The 23152-nt window shown below is 31.0% G+C and overlaps 1 protein-coding gene across 1 annotated transcript in view; it reads right to left on the minus strand.

Moving 5' to 3' along the window:
- Window positions 1-6848: 6848 nt before the first annotated feature.
- The window catches only part of LOC148303951 (uncharacterized), a 34732-nt gene continuing 18428 nt past the window's right edge, over window positions 6849-23152 (minus strand). Inside the window, exons 2-5 of the mRNA XM_088269099.1 lie at window positions 17972-18134; window positions 13344-13503; window positions 12164-12293; window positions 6849-6868 (exon numbers count right to left, since the gene is read on the minus strand). Of these exons, the coding sequence (XP_088125225.1) occupies window positions 6849-6868; window positions 12164-12293; window positions 13344-13503; window positions 17972-18134 (473 nt within the window). The remainder of the gene's footprint in view (window positions 6869-12163; window positions 12294-13343; window positions 13504-17971; window positions 18135-23152) is intronic.

The following is a 23152-nucleotide window of genomic DNA, read 5'->3' on the forward strand; positions in this document are numbered from 1 at the left end:
ATTTATATAAAACTAAAAATATAATTATTATTCTTTGAAAGAGAGAAAGAAAACAGAGGAATCACAATGGGATTATTTTACCCTTGAGGTATTTTTTTACGAAAATGGCGCTATATAAGTTATCCAAATTTATTATTTATTATTATTATTATTGTTTTTAGAAGCGGAAACGAAGCACAGCCGAAAATTAAAATTAAATGGTTATTTGTTAAGAGTAAGTCTTTATTAATCGCGTTATTTATAACTATTTTTTTTAGATTACTTAAACGAAGACCAGTTTTGTTTTCATGTAAAATTTAAAAACCCGTTAATTTATTAAAATTATGATTTATGTATTAAATGTTAAAATCAAACACTGATATTTGAGTCTAAGTTGTTATTTGAGTCTAAGTGTTAAAAAAAAACACAAAAATCAATTTTGTGACAGTTGTTTCGCCTAGTTATGGCATTCTCAAACGAATGTCTCAGAACATTTAAGATATAAACTAAAATGGAGTTCTACAAATAAACGCTAAATCTATAAATATACTTATGATCTTTAGATACAAGGTGATTGGCAATTTTGCCAATTATTTATTTAAAAAAATCTTGGTAAATAAAATGACATTGAATGCATGGAAAATAATGTTTTATCATCAAGAATGTAGCAGTGGTTAAAATAAATAAATTTTGAACAATATTCACTTTTTTTTAAATAGCAAAGTATTGTTTGTGTAATTGGTTTCATTTCATATTTATTTTCTACACGAACTACAGTCAATAAGTTTTCCTGGTGACATTAAGACGTAGAGTAATATTATCATAAAAATTCCCATAAAAACTAATCATAAATCTCAAACGTGCCTAATGGAAAATGAGATCGAGACGTGATATGAATATTAGGCTTTTTAGCCTGAAAACATATTTTGACAGAATTATCTCAATTTCATTTGAATTCGTATTTCATGAAAAATGACTGGAAACCACTCCGAATGACAAGGGTATGATTTATTACTGTCCTCCTTAAATGTCATTATTATATATTTATTTTGACATCGTTACGATAACAATAAGAATATACGAGTATACTCTTATATTTATTTATTTATTTCAAAATACACACATTAATTGATTTTAATTTTAATAATATGTAATTATTGATAATACGTAAATATTCAATAATATTACGTGATGGTTGAAGTCCCGTGGTTAGTGTCGCAGACTCTTAAGCCTTCGATTCGAACCCACTCTACCACAATTTGATACCTATTTCTAATAAAAGCCGCTTAAGCTCACATAAATATGTAGTTTGAAATTTAAGTATTTTTGTAAATAATAAAAACACAAAAATTTTTCTATAAAAAAAATTGCCCTTACTGGATTGTTCCTTGCCAAGGGGACATTTTGCTTACTAACTTAACTAACAAATTATCACCCGCAGGGGTATGCAGAGATAATAGAACGCCTTTTTACCTCTTCCACATTCATGTTACTCCTCATACAGACGTGTACAGTGTGTGTAAATCTGCAAAGGTATTTTGTTTGTATGTGTGTGTATATATATATATATATATATATATATATATATATATATATATATATATATATATATATATATATATATATATATATATATATATATACATATACCTATGCGTCATCCGCAGGGTGAATAATCCAGTGTCTGAATAAATAATAATAATTTTACATGGAGTTTAAAATCTGTAAAATGCAGTCCGACAATAGCTGCAGAATTTAGTACTTTCGCTCCAATGCTATTTGTTCATTTTCTTTATTCTTACAATGAAAATGGGCATGCATTTTAAATCTGAAAGAAAATGTATGTACAACTTACATTCGTGCATGGATAGAAACGTGAATTTTACTTTTGGAGGATAAAATTTTATGTGGTAATCTCGCCAACCAAAGTGTGTGCTATTTTCGTACTAGCTATGCCACCGGCTTCTTTCAGTTTCATATTTGAAATATTCTTGTCTATAATTCAAATACATCAAATGTTTAATTTTATTATTTGATTTTCATACTGAATTTTATTTTTATTTTATCTATTTGGCTTTCACTCGTTTACGAGTGATTTTATTACACTTAATTTATGAAATATATAAATATATATTTACTTTCTTGAATGCTTTTCGCAGATACTTTGTAGCACATTTTATAAACTTGATAAAATAAAAACAACTTTGTTTTAACCACTTTTTATTGGTACCATTTATCCAACCGGTTTCGACAAGAACTTTACTGGCTATAACACCCAAGATGGGTGAGAAGCCATTAAGAAGAAGAAGAAGACAAGAACCTTGTCCTAATCAGGGTTTAAGTACTAAATTCTAAAATATTGAGAGAATAGGGAAGGCTAATTAATTAACTGTGAGTACTTCAATGTTTTAGAATTTCGTACATAAACCCTGATGATGACAAGGTTCTTGTCTCCCCGTGAATCGAACCTGAGACTTCCAGCATGGAAGCTAAATATGCTTACCACACCACCACGGAGGCGAACAGTGAAAATATACATTAATTTTTTTAATGCAATGAACAGGATAAAAAGGTTAAAACAATTCGTTGGCAGTTCTCGTTCACTGATTTGGATAGATGTAAAGTAACTTCATAGTAGGTAATATAAGAACTCAGAGCCAGTGGACTTCATACCCTTTACATAATGCGATCTCTCAGACGAATGTTCTGTTAATAGATGTTCGAATGGTGATTGATGTAAGGAAAGCATGCAAGGCTAAGATAAAAATGATCGCTTTAATTGATAAAGGTGTGTTGAGATGGTCTGGACATGTAAAACAGATAAATGAGAAAAAAAATCAAATTTATGAATCTAAAAACATACATATAAAGATAACGATAACACTATATCACACCATTGCTTTTAAATCATATGTAACGAATAAAGAATAAATATAAATATAACATTATGGGTGTGTGAAAATACTTGTTCACAAATCTGGATTATATCCAATAAAAAGTTTTTTTAAATAACTCTTAATTGTTTCATTAATTGATTCGGCAGTCACTTTGTGGTAAAATCTATCCATTTTTAATTAATGTTTTACCTAGTAAATACCACTATTTCTTAAAATCTACTGTGGCACGTGTTTCGATGCATTCCGCATCATTTTCAACGGTGTTTGAAAATGATGCGGAATGCATCGAAACACGTGTCACAGTAGATTTTAAGAAATAGTGGTATTTACTAAGTAAAACATTAATTAAAAACTCTTAATTGCACTATTAATGCCCAGTCTTCCATATTCTTCTTCATCTGTGCTGAGATGTCAGAAAATAATATAAATAAATATTTCGCAGAAAAATGCGTTATCTCATTCATCCCTTGCTTGAAAAAAGTATTTATTGGTTTTTATTTTTAATAAAAGTGCTGTCATTCGAAGCGCGGATGCTGAAGCGGGTCCGATTTTATTTGAGAAAAAAATTCGTTTAGAAACCCCTTATTTGTATTACATGGATAATAAAATACCACGAAAAAATTTCAGAGCATTCTCTGTCTGAAAGAAAAGTTTACTGAACATTTTCAAAATGCTGAAAATTTTACAATTAATTTCCCTCAGTTTCCTGTTGACAACTTTTTGTTTCTCCAACATTACGAATGAAAAAACTAAGTAAATGGAAAAATGTAATCTTTATTTATTTCATACAGGGTGAGGGATTTATCGGGTAAAAATGAAAATAGCTTTTTATTGTCTGTGCATAAATATTTATGTTATGAAATTTGAGTTAAAAGTATACAAAACAACCATGAAAAATCCTCCATACAAATAACATTTTTTTTATGCATTATTTTTTTTTAAATGAGTAAAGGCAAGGTAGATAATTTTAAATATGTAGTAAGTATGTTTCCTAAGGATGAAAATATTTAAAAAGATATAGCAAGGAGAATTAATGCTGGGAACAAAGTGAATGGTGCATTGAAATCAGTTATATACAACAGTCATGAAGTTGGCAAAAGAAGGACGAAAGTATGAATGAATGCAGTTAAAATGCGATCTCTCAGACGAATGTGGGACAAAACGATGTATGATAGAGGTTCGAGTGAAAATAATAAAAAAAATAAGGGCGGTGTTAAAATTGTAAAACATGCATTGAGATGATTTGGGCATGTGAAACAAATGAAAGCAGAGAAAGACCGAGGTAAACTCGTCATGATAAGGCATTTCAAATACTGGTCAGGTCAGAAGACAGAATAATCGGCGGGTATGTATGGAAAAGCATGAATATGGAAGAGGCGAAAATTATTTGCAAAGTCAGATTAGTGTGGCTTTCTAGTCTCTCTGCTTACCCCTGCGGAGAAGCAACGTGATGGTTTGGTAAGGTAGGGTAGGGTGAGACAAGATCCGAGCAAGATGGAGATGACGCCATATTGATTAATTTAATATCACACCAGTTTTATTATTCTTATGATACCTCTAAACATCGTGTTTTAGATTTTAGACAAACAAGTTATTTCAATATTATTTTTTGACATCTCATTAAAGATGAAGAAGAATATGGAAGTCTAGGCATTTAAATTTGAGTTTCTGCTCAATAAAAAGCTTCTTTTCATCTCACCAATAGATGTCTCTGGTGAAGTTCTAGTGATTCAAGAATAATGTTAGTTATTAGTAATAAGAATAAAGTAGTGTGGTTGTCAATAACGGGTAGAATTGGTGAATGTTACACGTGTGTACAGACTTAGATATTCTTCTTCATCTTTGACGACATGTCAAAAAAATAATATGAAAATAACTCCTGTAATTGGAGATAATCCAGATTTTGTGAAGTATTTGGACACACTCAAAATGTTGTAAACAAGTTTTTCTTTATTATCATTATTTTGATTTCATGTTATTATGGATTTTCTTCAAATATGTATACATGAGGTATTTTTTTTCTTAATATTTGGCCATTACGTTGCCCAGAATGTAGTTGTTCAGAATGTAGACACTGCTCAAATATCATCTTTGGCTAGATTTAATCAAATATAAAAGCATAATCAACACAATTTACAGAAGAAACTTTGAGATTCTCCATTGTATATCTCCGAAAATTGCTTTGCTTTATCACTTCAAAAGTTTTCTAAATTCGGAAAAGTCGTCATCAAAATATGGAATATAATTTGAATTTAACCTTGTTCGAAATTTCACCGTCTATTAAGCAATATTTCCTTACCATAGAACCTTAATTTATTAACGCTACGTACTAAAGTAAGGAGGTTGTCACTAATTATTATTGATTAACGAAAGCACCGCCTAAAAGGGTAGAATGGGGCATTTTCAGTAGACAGGAATATCAGATATAACGGAATATATACATATTCATATAAATAAATATGTAGGTAAGTATATACATATTATGTATATATTATTTTAAATTAAACAGTTAAATATACCACGTCAATGAGTTTTATTTATACATGCGACTAGTTTCGAAAACTTACAGATGTTAGATTCAATGTTTACCAGAAGATGATATATTCAAGTATTTAATTTTTTTTTAAATAATCAACACGTCATTCCACAAAGTAAATGCCGAATCAGTAAATATATATGTATGTATGTATATTATGTGTATATATATATATATATATATATATATATATATATATATATATATATATATATATATATATATATATATATATATATATATATATATATATATATATATATATATATATATATATATATATATATATATATATATATATATATATATATATATGTATATATATATATATATATATATATAAATATATATATACATAAATGTATATATATATATATATATATATATATATACATATATATATAAAAAAATATATATATATATATATATATATATATATATATATATATATATAAACATACATTCATATTTATGAGAAACAGACTTAAAAGGTGTATACTAGGTTATTGGTTGTTCGATACATTTCTTTAAATATGTAGAAATGCCATAAATGAGCTTATTGGCTTATTAAAAGCGTTTACCTCCTTTGTTAGAATCATGAGTTTAAGATACATCACAAGTGATTGACGTTATGCGAAATGTCGATCGTAAAGAGAGCATCTTTTCCCAAAAAAAAATCTCGTTATGCAAATTACTTGGTATGAGAGTTTTCCCTGTATTAATAATTATTATCGTATGATTATAAACAGGTATAATCTCAAATTACCATAAAGCTTATAAATTAATGAAAATATAATTAATAATATTCTCATTAATTGATTCAGTTTGTGGTAATAACTATCCATTTTTTTACTAAAGTTTTACTTGGTAAATATCAGTATTTTTTTAAATCCGTTGTGACATTTCGCATTATTTTCAATCATCGTTACACCGTGGAATGCATTGGTGTAAATAAACAAATTTATATTTTGTAAAAAAAAAAATTTTTTCGCCCATACACTTTCGAATTCATCCAATAGTAATGTTAAAGCGCTCGAAAATATTTTTTATATTCAAAGGAGTGATAATGACGATGAAATTAGATCGTTTAGAAATTGGAGAACGCGCATCAATAATAAAAACTCAATTTTCACACGACCTTGATATATTCTTGTTAATGAAATGTTTCTGTTTTCTTTTTTATAAAATGATATTACATTTGAGTAGTTTTATGTGTTCTCCACAAATATCAGAAACAAATATTAAAATCGGTCAATATTTGAGAACAACGTTGTTGATTTTGTACACACCTAAAAAAAATACAATTTTTACAAAAAAATCCTCAGCAATTTAAGCATACATGTGAAAAAAATCTCAGCACTAAAATGATTCATATATCAGGTACCTATGTGACCGCTTATTACCAGAAAAGGGTGAGAAAAGCACGTTTTACACCCTTAGCAGAAGCAGTTGCCACCTAGCAATTCCACATAATTGGTAGAACAGTCGGTGTGATTCGATTTACCCCGCGTAATATTCTATTAACATTCGATACCTACAACATGATTTTGTTCGCACTAGAAAACTAAATAATAAAAAAGTATTTTAGAAAAATACTTACAAACTTCAAATACCAACCGATTAAAATGAAATTATTTTTATTTAAAAACAAACCACTGCTGATCTTTGTTTGCACCTAATGGTGCATAGGGCACTTCATCAAAAATATGGATTTTTACTACAACGTTTATTACATGAAGGCAAGGTCCTGCGCTTAAGGTACCAGCCCAGAGTGATATTAAAATATATTAATAGCTAACTAACTAACTAACCACCGTGCTGTTTTTACGATATTTATACATTGATGCTAATTACATATCAATATATGAATAACTACGTATCTAAATTAAGTCTGCCTATTAATCTTCTTAACTTTTGCTTTATTTTATTCTTGCTGTTTACTTTTAACTCATTTATTATTTGTGAAATTTTGTAACTTGAAGATTACAATTACCTGTTTTACTTTTTATTCATTATTGTAAATGTATTTATGTTAACGTTCTGTTAAATTTCTACATAAATAAAATAAAATAAAATAAAATAAATCGACTTAAAAAGTAATCAACACAAAGGAATTCAATCGACAATAAAAATCCTGAATGCAAACTATCGAAATACCAAAATACAGATAGATCAAAACGCAGACATCAAAATTCCGAAACATGTGTAATTATTCAAAACATCAGTAGTTTTCAATGCACTTACGGCCAGCGTAATAACTTGAATATTGGCAACGTGGGAGTTTGTTAGTTTACTCGTCGGCGTTTATTGCAAACTGAAATACTCTTTTCTACAATTGTAGTGATTTTTAATGTAACACACACTTCAAACCATTTTCCACGCTCTTTTACTTTACAAACTAACGTATGCGGGGATAATAGCGTAGCCGTTTTTACGAACGTCCGTATTTACAGGGTGGCGCAAAATTAACCACCCTATTATAAAATATTATAAGTTTTGCAAATGTCAACCATATTTGACGTTTGTGAACTAGACAGTCGCAGTTTACAAACAAATTCAAGGTTAAGTAAAATTTATCATCCAATTATGTTTATTAATAACTTTTTTCATTTTCTGCTTGGTGTAGGCCTTGTGGCCCGTTTTTAAGAGGAATTAGCTTTCAGCGATGTCGATTCCCAGCTGTCAATCCATCTCTTGGTCTATCCGGGACTCCTCTACCTTGGAATTGGCCATACAGTGCAATGTGGGGGAGTCTGGATGATTCCATTCTCCTCACATGCACATACTATTGTCTCCTTCGTTGCCTTCCCACCTAACGACATCTTCGATCTCGCATCCCTTATCTTGGCGTTCCTTATTCTGTCTCGTAAAAAGATGATATCAGTCAATTGACTGCCACCAGTGTTGATAGACATTTTTGTCCGTTTTATCAATTTATTTGTGTACTACAGTTTTCTAGTTGACAAATTTTTAAATATGATTGGCGTACGACGCCATTTGAAAAAAATATAACATTTGCTATAGGGTGATGAATTTTGCGCCAGTCTATATTTTTTTTTAATCCGCTTGTACATTGTAGTACAAATACCAGTTGTTTTGAAAACGATATGGAAACATTGAACTAAATATGCATCGGTTTCCCTAACACAATTCGTGCAACGGGAATACAAAGAGAGCTGACGTCACGGGAGAGCATGAGCAAATAGGCAGTGGCGTACACAGAGAATAAATTAGGATAGGCAGTTGAGGTAGGTAGTAAGGTAAGCTAAGTTCTCAGAAGATATGGGTAGTAAGGTAATCTGCTACTACTTAGTAAGGTAGGGTATATACTGGTTACGTTTTTATACGTCACGCGGGTAAGTCAGGATAGGCACTGCTTTTCTGCTTATATGGAAGACACGCCCCTGCAAATAGGCCCATACCTGAACACATACACTTATATTGTCATATTATTATTCTGTGTATTATTACATCGAGTTTATGGCCCACGCGTGTCCGAGCATTCTGCCCGCAGTTAATATCCTATCCCCACATATAAACTGATAAATATGTTGACTTTGGCAAAGCATTTTTGTAAACACAGCACATATGATTCGTCGAATATAATTTCCCTTAAGCACACCCTAATTTCGCCACCACTCGAAATTTTGACGAGATAAAATTATGTCTGCTTTGCTATTCTCTCGCAACGTTTTGAGTGTGTCCAAATACTTGTTCATAAATCTGGGTTTCTCCACTTAAGAGCGATTTTTATATTTTGACATTTCAACAAAGAGGAAAATTCATCTTGGTTGCATATTTATTTATTTTAACTTTATGTATATATCAGAAATCGGAGGGTAGATAGTGCATTAACATAAAAGATATATGAGAAATTAAAAAAATTATATACATATTACAATTTACTGCTGTATATATTATTATTCTTCCCGGACATTCATATTCTTCTTCATCTGTGTTAAGATGTTAAAATGACTCCTAAGTGTAGAAATCCGGTATTTGGACACACTAAAAATGTTGTGAATAAAATAACTGGTCTAATTATAAGCTACATAAAATTTAAAATCATGTTTTCAGGCGTCTCTATGTAAAATAGTATGTAAAATAGTCCTGTTAGGATTTTGCATACATTTAAATAATAACAAAAAATCTCTGCTAAATAAAAGCTATCTCAATCCAATTTTCAATGGCTCTAGTGAACTCACACGTACAGTCTGTTCACAGTTATTTTTCCTCTAGTTTTTTTTTATTATTTATACTGCCAAATAAATAATAAAAAAAACGAGAGGTAAAGTAACTGTGAACAGACTGTAAAGCGTCATGAGATTTACGATATGTGTAGGAGTTCCAAAAATTTAAGTAGTGTGGCTGTCGATCATGGGTACAATGTTGAATGTTGTATGTGTGTTAAGTGATCATTTAACCTATGATAGGTCAAAAGCCCTGTAAATACCCTGACTTCCATATTCTTCTTCATCATGTCAAAAAAGGGTTACTTTTCTTTCTTTAATGTACTTTACCTGAAATAACGCTCCGGTCTTTTATATTGATTCAATAAAAAAATAATCACATATCACAATCGTCATAGGCTGGTTTAAGTGATCACTTTACACACGTGTAACATTCACCAATTCTACCCATTTTTAACTACCACACTACTCAAATTTAAGAACAAGGTTTCTAAATTGGTTCATATATATAGAACTTCCAAGAATTTCTACTTAATAAGAGTTTCTGCTTAATAAAAATCTTCTTTACGTCTCACCAATAGATTTCTCTAGTGTAGTTCTAGTGATTCAAGAAGAAGGTTTCTAAATTTTTTCATATTTTTAGAACTTCCAAGAATTTGAGTAGTGTGGTTGCTAATAATGGGTAGAATTGGTGAATGTTACACGTGTGTAAAGTGATCACTTAAACCAGCCTATGACGGTCGTCAGCCCCGTAAATGCCCAGACTTCCATACTCTTCTTCATCTTTGATGAGATGTTAAAAAATAACATTAAAATAACTCCTTTAATTGGAGATAATCCAGATTTTGTGAACAAGTATTTGGACACTCTCAAAATGTTGTAAATTATTATTGCACATAAATTGTCAGCATATAAACTTTGAATTTGTGTTTTCGAAACTCTTATTTTGTGGTGGGGATTTTCGAGATGGACACTTATCGTTTTGGGGGCTACCGTCGTATAAATATACATCAAAAATTGATTCGTCACCTTTAGAAACTACACACATATTAAAATAACAACAACAAAAAATACTATTTTCATGGCATTTGCCACTTACATACTTTTGGCACAGCACGCACATGATCCATTCAGATCATTTAAAAAAGTTGAATCTAAAATAATATGTTTGATCTGTAACGCTACATGTTTACAATCTGTTTCTGAGATGAAGACAATGCTATTTCCTCGTGATCACTTTTATTTTAGTATGATTTTTAATCTAATTTACCCGTCGATTATTTTGACTCCCGTCCAGGTCGCTTTCAAGTATTTGACATACCTGATTGTGCCAAGTCTTCCTTTGCTTCGTGTTCCAGCTACATTTGGCTCATAAATTTTGCTATTTAAATAGGATTGACACTTTGACATTGTGTAACGTGGTATTATATCCCACAAAGATGTCACAAGATATACATGTATAAATCAGGAACTTTTATACTACTTTTTTTCTTAGTTATTTTCACATCGGAATACTTATAAAGAGAATCTTACGAACATTTTAAATTTCGGAAAAAATATTCCGTAGCTGACCCACAATTTCCGGGAAGCGGATATAAAATCCCAGAGGCCGGATACAAAGACTACAGGCCGGATCTAGCGTGATCAAACCATTATTACGTTTAGGAATTTTTAATTTTGACTACCAATCTCTTTTATACGTCCAAATGGTAACATCCATTTTGAATGTCAATATTTGACAACTGAGAACTTAAATTGTTCTTCTCTATATTATGTGGGTTACCGTGAAGTATTTTTTTTTGTCCTTTGATCTTTTTTTGAAAATATTTAGAACTTGGGAAATAAAATATGTTACCGTTTTGATTGCAAAACATTCAAATTAAAGTTGGATTTTAACTCTTTTTTAGGTAGTTTTTCTTTTTACGGAGTCGAAGCTAGTGCCTCTAACTCACAGTCAGTGATCCATTATGGTGATTGTTACACAGTGGTTAAAGCGATCACTACCAACTAACTAACTAACCCATAAGTTACTTTTCCGCAGAGGGTAGGTGAAAAGAATAGAATGCGAGACTAATCTGTTTTTGCAAACAATCTTCGCCTCTTCCACATTCCTACATCTCCTAATTTGTACCCGTGGATTATTCCGACTCCTGACCTGAGCACATTCAAGTATTTGAAATACTTTCTCATGCCAAGTTTTCCTCGGTCTTCCTTTGCTTCCATTTCCAACAACATTCACATCATAAGTTTAATTTAACAGTTCTTTCTTCACTCATTCGATTCACGTACCCAAACCATCTCAACATACCTTTCTTAATTTCATCGATAATGCTTATCTTAGCTTATCAATATTTACTGAAAGTGGTCGCCTAAACCAGCCAAATGACATAATTCATAGAAATAGCTAGGATTCTAAATTCCCATCTCATTAAACATCTTCATCTATGCTGAGACATCAATGTAAATCATTATTTACAAGTCGTTTTGATCAATATTCATTCAAAATAATATAACAAAAAAATCAATAAATTTATTTATGTTTGTATTTTCTATTGACTTACCCATATCGTCTATTAGGGGCGCCATCCTTAAGGTAACTCCCACTAAGAGTAAGCAGAGAAAAAGCAGTAAGCACGCCGTCACCATGATTGTCCATCGTGCTCTCCTGGGCAGTTCATCAGGGTCAATAACCTAAAGCAATAAAATAATATCAATAATAACATTAAAAACATTAATTAAAACAATTTTCCATATCGTTAAATACGGATATTTTTATTTAGAACAATAAAATATTTTGTTTATTCAACATGAAGATAAATGGTTTGCGTCTCGGCTAAGCCTTCTGGAAAATGTATGAGTACGTAAGGAATAATGTACGGAAAAGCTGTACAGAGATGTCACTAGTCATCTGATTTTAAAAATTAACAAATTTTTGGTTAGGTTATATGTATAGTTTTGATTACTATACTGCGATTTCAGTCATTTTCATTTTACGGATTTGAAATGTTTTTTGTGTTTTTTTTACTTGTTACGTATATTTACTAAAAATTATATTTTAAAAATATAATTCATTTGTGCAAAAAACGTGCCTTAATTATACAATGGTTCCAAGAATATTTTATTAACTTAATTTCATCATCATGCACATCATAATAAATTACAAATTATAAAAATGTACTCAGACTGAGTTTTACCGTGCAGAGATTATTTGTTTATAAAATTATAATGGAAAAAAATTGTTTATACCATACAATCAAATACGACATGGCCGAATGACGTGATCTATTTCAGATCTACCCATTTCCATTATCCAATTATGAATAACTCTTTTATATTGTATATTGAAAGCTGTCCCACCGCATTCCCAGATCTGATGCAGAAGAATCTAGGCTTCCTGACAGACCTGAATTTTTTGAATATGTGAAACAACATAAAATTGTATCCCGATTAAACTGTGAATTTATATTTGAAAGCTTTCATCCCAGGGAGGGGGGTTAAATAAATATAAGTGATTTTTTCACTCTAATATTTATTCAATATTACCCTTGACTGGTACCTGAAGTGGAAGGCTGATCACCTTTCCTTCGTGTTAACGATCAAGATATTACTGTGTTTATATAATGCAGTGCCCTATGCACCATTAAGGTGCGGATACGGGTTTGAATTGAATTTGAAAAAATCATCCTAATTTTTAGTTAAACATGTGATGGAGAGGAAACGATTTTTTTCATGGTGATTTACCTTGACTCTCTCGTCTATGGATTCGACGATGATGGTCCTATGGTGTCGGCGCCTTCTGCGCTTGCGTCTCGTGCGCGTGCGTGCTCGTTCCCTCTCCAGGACCACCACGCACTCCTCTCCACCACCCAGAGATACCACGGAGCCGAGTATATCTGCGTGCCTGAAACCAAATTGGTTTTATTGACAGTAAATAACATTTTGGGTGTGTTTAAATCCTTGTCCACAAAACAAGGCTACTCCACTTTGGAGATATTAAGTCTCTGCTCAATAAAAAACTTGAAACAATCATATTCATAAAAATTCAAATCAACCATAGATACTGTCGCGAGCTCGCATATGAATCATGTTTGCAGACGTCGCCCAGTATGTAAAAAAAAAATCCAGGTTATTATCTTGCTGACATTAAAATAAAAAGGTCTTTGCTAAATAAAAGCTTTCTCAATCCAACCATAGATGGCTCCAGTCAACCAAACACGTAAAGCGTCATGAGATTTACGACATATATACGGATTCCACAAATTTGAGTAGTGTAGTGGTCAATCATGGTCAGAATCGTGAATGTTACACGTTTATAAAGTGATAAACGAGACTATGACAGGTCGTAAGCCACATAAATACTCTTTTTTTTAAGGAATAACCCTCAAAACCTCTACTTTAGAGAGTTGTCTGCGGGTAGGATAATAAGGACAGGGAAAGTAGATGTGAAAAATACATCACAAACACCCCGACCAATTGAAAATAAATGTATCTCGAATTTATTTTACAATTGGCGGGAATCGAACCCGTGACGCCAGTTTCACGGTCGAGCGTCTACCCACTATGCCACAGCGCCTATGAAACATCTATCATTCTTTTTATATGAAAAAGATGAAAGTCTGAGCATTCCAGGGCTTACGACCTGGCGTTTGGCTGGGTTTACAAAAGCTAATTAATAGTAACACGTGTTTCGAAAATGTTTCCAACTGCTGACGAAATTCGAGAGAAAAAAACACAAACGTGTCGTCAATCTTCTGCCTACACGTGTTCTAATCAGGCTTTGTATCACATTCACCGAGTCCCATCCCCTATCATGAGCTACCCTTAACGCCACCCTATCGGGGGACAAAGGTGACCAAAAAATTCAAATAAATAATTTATTATTTCGTTGAGTTTTAGAACTCTAACAATACTTTCCATCTTTTATTATACTGTAAGGTTGTATGAATTATTATAAAGAGGAAAGAAAAACAGTCAATGAATATTTAGGTGCAAACATATTTAAGTAATATTACCTTTTTCAGTTTCAGTAGAGTAAGTTTTTTCGCAACATTTTCATTGTATCTACAACATTTTTAGCGTGTCCAAATACTTGTTCACAAAATCTGGATTATCTCCAATTACAGGAGTTATTTTCATATTATTTTTTGACATCTCATCAAAGATGAAGAAGAATATGGAAGTCTGGGCATTTACGGGGCTGACGACCGTCATAGGCTGGTTTAAGTGATCACTTTACATACGTGTAACATTCACCAATTCTACCCATTATTGACAACCACACTACTTAAATTCTTGGAAGTTCTATATATATGAACCAATTTAGAAACTTTGTTCTTGAATCACTAGAACTTCGCAAGAGACATCTATTGGTGAGATGTAAAGAAGCTTTTTAATTAAGCAGAAACTCTTATATTAGTATGTGAGATCCGAATCCTGGATTATAGCCTACGACGGTCGTCAACCCCGTAAATGCCCTGACTTCCATATTCTTCTTCATCTTTGATGAGATGTCAAAAAATAATATTCATTGTATCTATTAATGATTTAAATATATATTAAAAAATCACATGTGTTAAAAATTTTGTATAGTTTTAAGTGTGTAAATGGTGCTATGGTGGTGAAGGGTGGTATTGTTTGCATGCTGTAGTAATGATTGTCCTGACGAAGAGACGGGTACGTCTCAAAACCGGTAGACATAAATATCTCGATGAGTGGTTATATACTAACATTATTAACATTTTTGTTAAAAAATAAATAAGTAAAAATGACTAACCACAAAGTAAATGCTTTAAATATTAATAATATTGAGAATAATATATTAAAACATTTATTTAACCAGTTATTTTATTCACAGCATTTCGAGGATGTCCAAATACCTGTTCACAAATCTGGGTATCTCCACTTATGAATTATATTTACATTTTGACATCTTAACATAGATGAAAAAATACATAGAAGTCTGGGTAATTATAGGGCTTACGACCTGTCATAGGCGCGTTTAGTGATTACTTAACACCCGTGCAACATTTATTATTTTACCGATGATTGACAACCACATTAATATTTTTTTTGGACTTGTAGAAATGTACATTTATCGTAAATCTCATGCCACTTTATATGTGAGTTCACCGGCCATCTATGGCCGGATTAAAAAAGCTTGTATTTAGATGTGCATGTGCAAGATCCTAACCGGATTAACCCTGTAAATAGCCAGACTACTATAGTCTTCTTAATCTGTGATAAAATGTCAAAATTGAACTAAACAAAACATTTATTTTTAAATTCTTTCAGACTCTTTTCATTCTTCATACATTCAGGCATCTCATCATGCATTTTCAAACTCTTATACATTAAACAATTTTGTGACTCGTTTTTTTTCAACAACGTCAGTCTTATTTTATCCTTATTTCTAGTAATATGTTCATGAAAATGTTTGTTTAACACTATTTTATCCTCAAAATATTTGAGTAATTTATCGTTTAAATATTTATATATAAAGATCAGCATATTCAATTTTAGTCTCTTTCTTATAAATAACCAGTTGAGGTCTTCTCTCATTTTTTCGATATTATTATATCTATTTTTCTTGAGTACTATTCTCATCGCTTTATTTTGTATAATTTCTAATCCATTTAAATTTACTTCATTTGCCAATAATATTGTTAAATAATATTGTTGAGCAGTAATCCATATGTGGAATAGTCATTCTCGTTTTGCAGTATGTTTATTTAACCTATTCCTTAATCTACTAAGTAAAAAAAATTATAAACACGTTCAAAATTTGCATTTAAGGTAAATTTGGACATACTCAAAATTTTATCCATAAAATAGCCGGACAACTTAAAAGATACATAAAATTAAAAATCACGTTTTCAAGCGTCTCAAAGCATATAACTTTCTTCGGATAACAATCCAACATTTAACAATATAAATAAAATTGTTAATAAATTTTGATGACTAAAAAATGGTTGCCTTAATTACAATGAAACATGACTCCATTTCAGCAGCACGAGAATGTAATGAATATTTCCTTTATACAAGCATCGCATTCCTGGGAAATTTCTAATTAAAAGATAATATTATTAGTTCTAACAGCAACTTTGATGTAGGAATTATTAAGAAAACACGACACATTTCATTTTCCTGAATGTGGTCTCTTCTTCTTGACAATTAATAATATATAGTGACAAACATATTGTATTTTTGATAAAGAATCTTGCCAACTAAAATTAAATGAAAATATTATCACGAGTATTTTTTGTAACAAAATTAAAATTTATAAATATTATTAAGTCTGGGCATTTACGGGGCTGACGACTGTCATAGGTTGGTGTACGTGATCACTTTACACACGTGTAACATTTACCAATTCTACCTATTATTGACGACCGCACTACTCAAATTCTTGCAAGTTCTATATATATATGAACCAATTTTAAAACATTTGAATCACTAGAACTTTACAAGAGACATCTATTGGTGAGATGAAAAGAAGCTTTTTATTGAGCAGAAAATCTGCAGCAGATTTGATAAATTAATACAAATTAAACAGAGAGGCTAATTACCCATTCAAGCTCTTTAAAACTATGTTGAAATAACCAATAGTAACTAGTGCGGAATGAGTTCCGTGGTGGCTTAACGAACAAATATTCCAAAAAGAGGTTGTGATGGATGTTTCCTTAATTTTCTCAAGGGTTCTAGTAAACCATTGTTATAAAAACGACCCAAAACACATAACAAACATATAAATTAGGGGGAGTGGTCACTGAAGATTTATACCCTGTATCGAAATGGCAAACAACGCAGGCCAAAGGACCCTGGAACTCAAAATGTTGCATGATATTATATATAATTTAAAATGCTTTAAAAAATATATATAATAATAATAATGCGCGTGCAGGATCGTACTCGTGATAGAAGTGAAAAGTCTTTTTTTAATAGAGATTTTGTATGAGATACATAGAGATAAGGATTACATCAAAAGAAATACAGCAATATGAAATTTCCGTTATAAATATTATGTTTATTTCGATTTTACACTGTGATAACTAAAATATGAGATGTGTGTCCGTGATACGATGTTTTTGAGATTTCGAAAAAATATAATAATATATCACAAAATACGATGATAAATATTACTTACATAACGTGTGGTACCTCTCTGTTCATATACAGCGTCTGATGTATACATCTACAACACACGCCTGCGTGACACTATCTACGGGGCTTACAATCATCATAGACTAGTTAATTGATTAATCACTTAAACCAGCCTATGATAGGCGTAAGCCATGTAAATGTCCAGACTTCTATATATTCCTTCATCTTTTTTGAGATGTCAAAAAATAATATATTAAGTATAAGTTTACCTTTGCATCTCCGGGCTTTGCAGTAAGCAGGGGTCGTGCTCGTGCCAACATCTCTCCTCGCTCCTATCGCAGCTTCTGTCGCTGCTCCTATCCCTGTGACGCTTGTTCCTGCGTTGCTTCGAGTTCTCGGGTGATATAGCCACGCTGCGTTTTCCGCACTCATCTAAAAATTACGAAAGTAAGATTATCCTCAACTTGAGATGAAACGTTTATCTTATCTTATTTTACAAATTTAAATCACTAGATTTTGACATCTCAACATAGATGAATAAGTATATGGAAGTCAGGTATTTACAGGGTTTAAGAACTGGGTCGGTTTAAGGGATCACTTTATACACGTGTTTAAAGTGATCACTGATCACTGACAGCGTACTGTAGACGCGAACTTGATCGTGAAGCGACGTATAAATTATACCATATTTATTTATTAGTTAAATATATACTGGTATGTACATATTAATTATCTGTATTTTGGCTCTTTAGGCATAGCCTGTGTTGAGTCGAAATACTTACAAGTTAAAGTTTAAAACAATTTAATTATTTTTTGTGCACGAAATAGTAAAATTTCAAAATGAGTTTTCTTTTTTTTATATATACAGTGTTATTGTCATTCATGGTTAATTTTTCACATACATAAATTAATCTATTAAACCAGCCTATGACGGATCGTAATCTCTGTAAATACGCAGACTTCCATATTCTTCGTCAACTATGTTGATATGTAACTAACTAACTAACTAACCATCACGCCGCTTCACCGCAGGGGTAGGCAGAGAGAATAGAGCGCCACACCACTCTGTCCTTGCAAACATTCTTCGCCTCTTCCACGTTCATGCATCTCCTCATACATACCCGCCGATTGTTACGACTCCTAACCTGACCACTTTCAAGTATTTGGCATACCTGATCGTGCCATGTTGATATGTCAACATATAAAAATAACTAAGAAGAGAAACCCAGCTTTGTGAACAAGGATTTGACACACGAAAAATGTTGTGTTAAATTATGTTTTGTAGTTACATTTTTCTTATATCTATGAACTTATTTAAAATTGATGTAATTTTACATAAAAGTAACGATTAAAAAATACTCATACCTACATTTTAATGTTGTATTAGGATAACCTTCAATTTCATTGTTCGAAATGTTTTCTTATACAAATTAAGCTAATCCTTTATATGAAAAAAAGTATTATCAAATTTCAATGGCCCTTCATAAATGATTCAATAACCCTAAAGGTCAATTATCTCTCTTGTGTAGAGATAGTACCATCGTAATTTGAACAGGGCTCGGTCGAGGGAAACCTTTCATGAATTTCCGCCCCACGATAATTAAGTGATTTAAATCAAATTTCTTTCGAAGGGACAAAAAAACGTAAACGTTTTTATATTTTAGTAATTAAAAAATATATAAAGTAGTTAATGATGAAATATGTCATCACAGTTGTTAAAATCCATTTTTTATATTCAACAGTTAAAATGATTTAATTTAAGTTTTACTTGTTAAATGCCACATAAATTTAATTAAAAATGAATAGATATTCTCACAAAGTGACGGCCAAATCGAATAATGAATAAAATGTACATAAATAAAAATGTTGATATGCGTTCGCTCAAAACCTTAAATCTTTTAAAGATATTCGCTAATTTCTTTAAAGTTTTGTCATAACGCTGCAACGCGTTGCATTCAAATACACCCGTATTGTATGTATAAGACAACAATTAAGTATGCTCAAGTAACACATCAAAGTTCAAGTAGCCCCGTTCTACGGTATTGTAGAAAACTTTAGGTGCATTTCGTTTTTTTTAACTCATCCTCTTTTCCGTTCTATATATTTGTAACGTAATCCATAATTCAAACATCTCTAACAGACAGTTTATAGCTGTCACTACACTGTTTCACCTATGAAACTGACCCCCGTAACGTCATGAATATTTTAATACGTATCATGAATATATTTAAACTTTTTCTAGAAAAGTTGACGAAAAATCTGATATTTTTCGCTCAACCTTTTATGAATTTCAAATCAAAAGCTTTTTTATTAATGTAATTTTTTGCTTATTTATTTCGCTTTTCGCTTCAAATAGATCATGGAGTATAGCATGATAATCTAAACGGATGGCAAACAAAATATCATTTATTTGGTTATTTTTGACTTTTCGGGTAAATCAAACTAGGTGTTGAAACTACATGTATTATTATTACTGATTTAACTGATTTACTGATTTTAAACTGATTATCATTAAAACTATGTATTGTAAGTTTTGTACTGACATTTCTTGGTGAAAATATATTTTATATAATAAAATAACGACTTAATATTTTTTTCCCATATATTGTAAACGTCATCATACTGGTCTGAATATGTCAGAAACCCGGTCACTAGCCAAAAGAAATATTTGTGGAAAAAACTATATAGTTTTAATTTTAATATAATTGATGTATTAATTTTTAAATCAAACACAGATTTTTTGAGTCTACTAAGTTGTATTTTACTAACAAAAACTCATAAAAAATTATTTTGTGACAATTTACTGTTATTTTATTACATGGAACCATAGAGATATGTATTTATAAGGCATTCGATGAAATTTTGACTCAGAGAACCTGAACATATCGTGAACCAGGCAATCGCCATGGATCATCCTCGAAAGACATCTAGAGAAGACTAAAAAGTTCATAGATGCTACAGAAAGTAACATGATTCAAATGTATGACCGAGGTGACGTTGTCTTTGATAGAAGGACCTACAACCTTAAGACGAGGAGAGCTGACCTCGACAGTCTAAGTCATAAGTTGGGATGGAGCAAGAAAGAAGAAGAAGAAGCCTACGATGAGATGACTATTACAAAGGGGTGAAAATCGTGAGAGTGTAAAAAATATACTCAAAATATGGAGTATGTAAGCATTGATATCATAACACCACAGAGATTCACGTGAAATATAAAATAACAATACGATCGATTGATAAAAGTTTTAAATAGCTTTGTTTACAGGATGAGGAAACAAATTTATAGCACAAAAGAATGTTTATTTCTAGAACAGAAAAATATCATTTCAAATATATATGTTTTTTAAGCCTGTCATCGATTGTTCGACAGTCAAAAATAAAGATAGTGTAATGTGATACTTAAAAGAAATAACGACCCTTCACCACTCGAATGGAAATAACTTCTTAATAGTCCAGACAAATTAAGCATAATTTAGGTCAAACCTGATATTAAAGTTATAAGTATCGATTTTTGAGGTAAGCATTCCTTAGGGTTCTTGAAGTGTCCCCTTAAAAGTCGAGGGGAGACAACTCTCTCCGACCTAGATTAATGCTTTTTCATTTCAAATCAATATTTATTTATTTAAAAAAAAAAACAATTAAAAACCTCAACCCTATTACGATTTTCATCTTTCATGATGGTGCCGTGGCGTAGTTGGGTAGACGCTCGACTGCGAAACTGGCGTCGCAGGTTCGATTCCCGCCAATTGCAAAATAAATTTAAGAAAGATTTATTTTCAATTAGTCTGGGTGTTTTGGATGCATTTTTCACATTTACCTTCCCCATCCATACCTACATTCATCCTACCTGCATTCAAGCTTCTTGAAAGGCTTTGAGGGTTATCCTCTTTTTTTTAAATCTATCGTCGTCGATTTATTACATGTGTCGCCTTTATTTGAAATTTTTAGGGGTCGAAACGATGTTTTTATCTTATAATGGACAGAAATATAAAAAAGTGAAATATAAACAATTTTTGCATCAATGACAAAATCAACTATTAAAATAATGTTTTTGAAATGGAAACATTGCAAGAAATATAGCATTATTTCAAATTTCTACTAATTTTTGTTGGAAATTTCGTGAAGCGTAACGAAACTAGACTGCGTTTACACTGTTTTAATATCTGCATGTGCGATACTTACTACATTACGGTATTTACTATTGATGTGAAAGTTTTGACCAGATGGGTGTACTATACAGACTAAACTTGTTTATATTAGACATCATATGTTTATTTCATTTTTTAAATGTATACATACTATATGTATACATGTATCATAATATATGTATACATATATTATGACACGTGTTTCGATGCGATCCGCATAATTTTCAAATACCGAATATTGGATGGATATAATCACAACGTGAAAATATGATTAATGCAACCACTTAAAAATAATAAAAATTAAATTGTAAATTTTGTTTTAATCATATTATGTTTTGACATCTCAACGAAGGTGAAGAGGATTTTGGAATTTTGGACAATTGCGGGGCTTATAGCCGACATAGGCTGGTTTAAGTGATCACTTTACACATGTGTTACATTCACTAATTCTACCCATGATTGACAATCACATTACTCAAATTCTTGGAAGTTCTATTTTATATGATCCAGTTTCAAAACATTGTGCTTGAATCACTACAATTTTACTACAAACATCTATTGGTGAGATGAAAGAAGCTTTTTAGGCTTATTTATATCATTTTGAAATGATTCATTCATAGTTAAAAGTTGCTTTAAATGTTATGATACAATTCGCATTCAATCTAAATTGGAGACGAAAAAGTTTTACAAAACGTAAATTGAAAATAAAAATGATCGCTCTGTAGGGTACGTACTATAATTTCAACTTTAAACATCATTTCGTCCAACCTTCAATTACTCGTAAACTCTATGGAATACCAAACAATATAATGGAATTGGTAAAGGATCGAACTTTCAGATTCGTGATATTATTGTGCCATTTCCGTTGTTTGAATTTCAAACAGATAGGGAAAAGTCTCGATACGTGATCTGTTACCAGAAATGTAAGTTCTACAATGATAGTTTAATAAAATGTTATTGTTAGGTTATTGAAATTTTGAAATATGTTTACCGAATGAACGAAAGGAATTTCAATAAGACAAAAAAATTGAATATTGAAAATAAAGTCATTCATATACATTAAAATACCATATTTTACTCTTACACATATTGTAAAAAATTAATAAAATAAATGTAAAAAATTTATGATGTAAATATAAAAAAAGAAACATTTGTATAAGACCACTTTTGAGTTTATTAATGTAAACATTCTTTAAAACCCATACTGCGCTGCATGCAACCCATCTTAATCTCATCAATTGATTCGGCAGTCACTTTGTGGTAAAATCTATACATTTTTAATTAATGCTTTACTTAGTAAAT

Source organism: Brachycentrus maculatus, unplaced genomic scaffold, assembly GCF_059751285.1.
Source record: "Brachycentrus maculatus isolate JH-2025_06_01 unplaced genomic scaffold, ASM5975128v1 h1tg000338l, whole genome shotgun sequence".
NCBI lineage: Eukaryota > Metazoa > Arthropoda > Insecta > Trichoptera > Brachycentridae > Brachycentrus > Brachycentrus maculatus.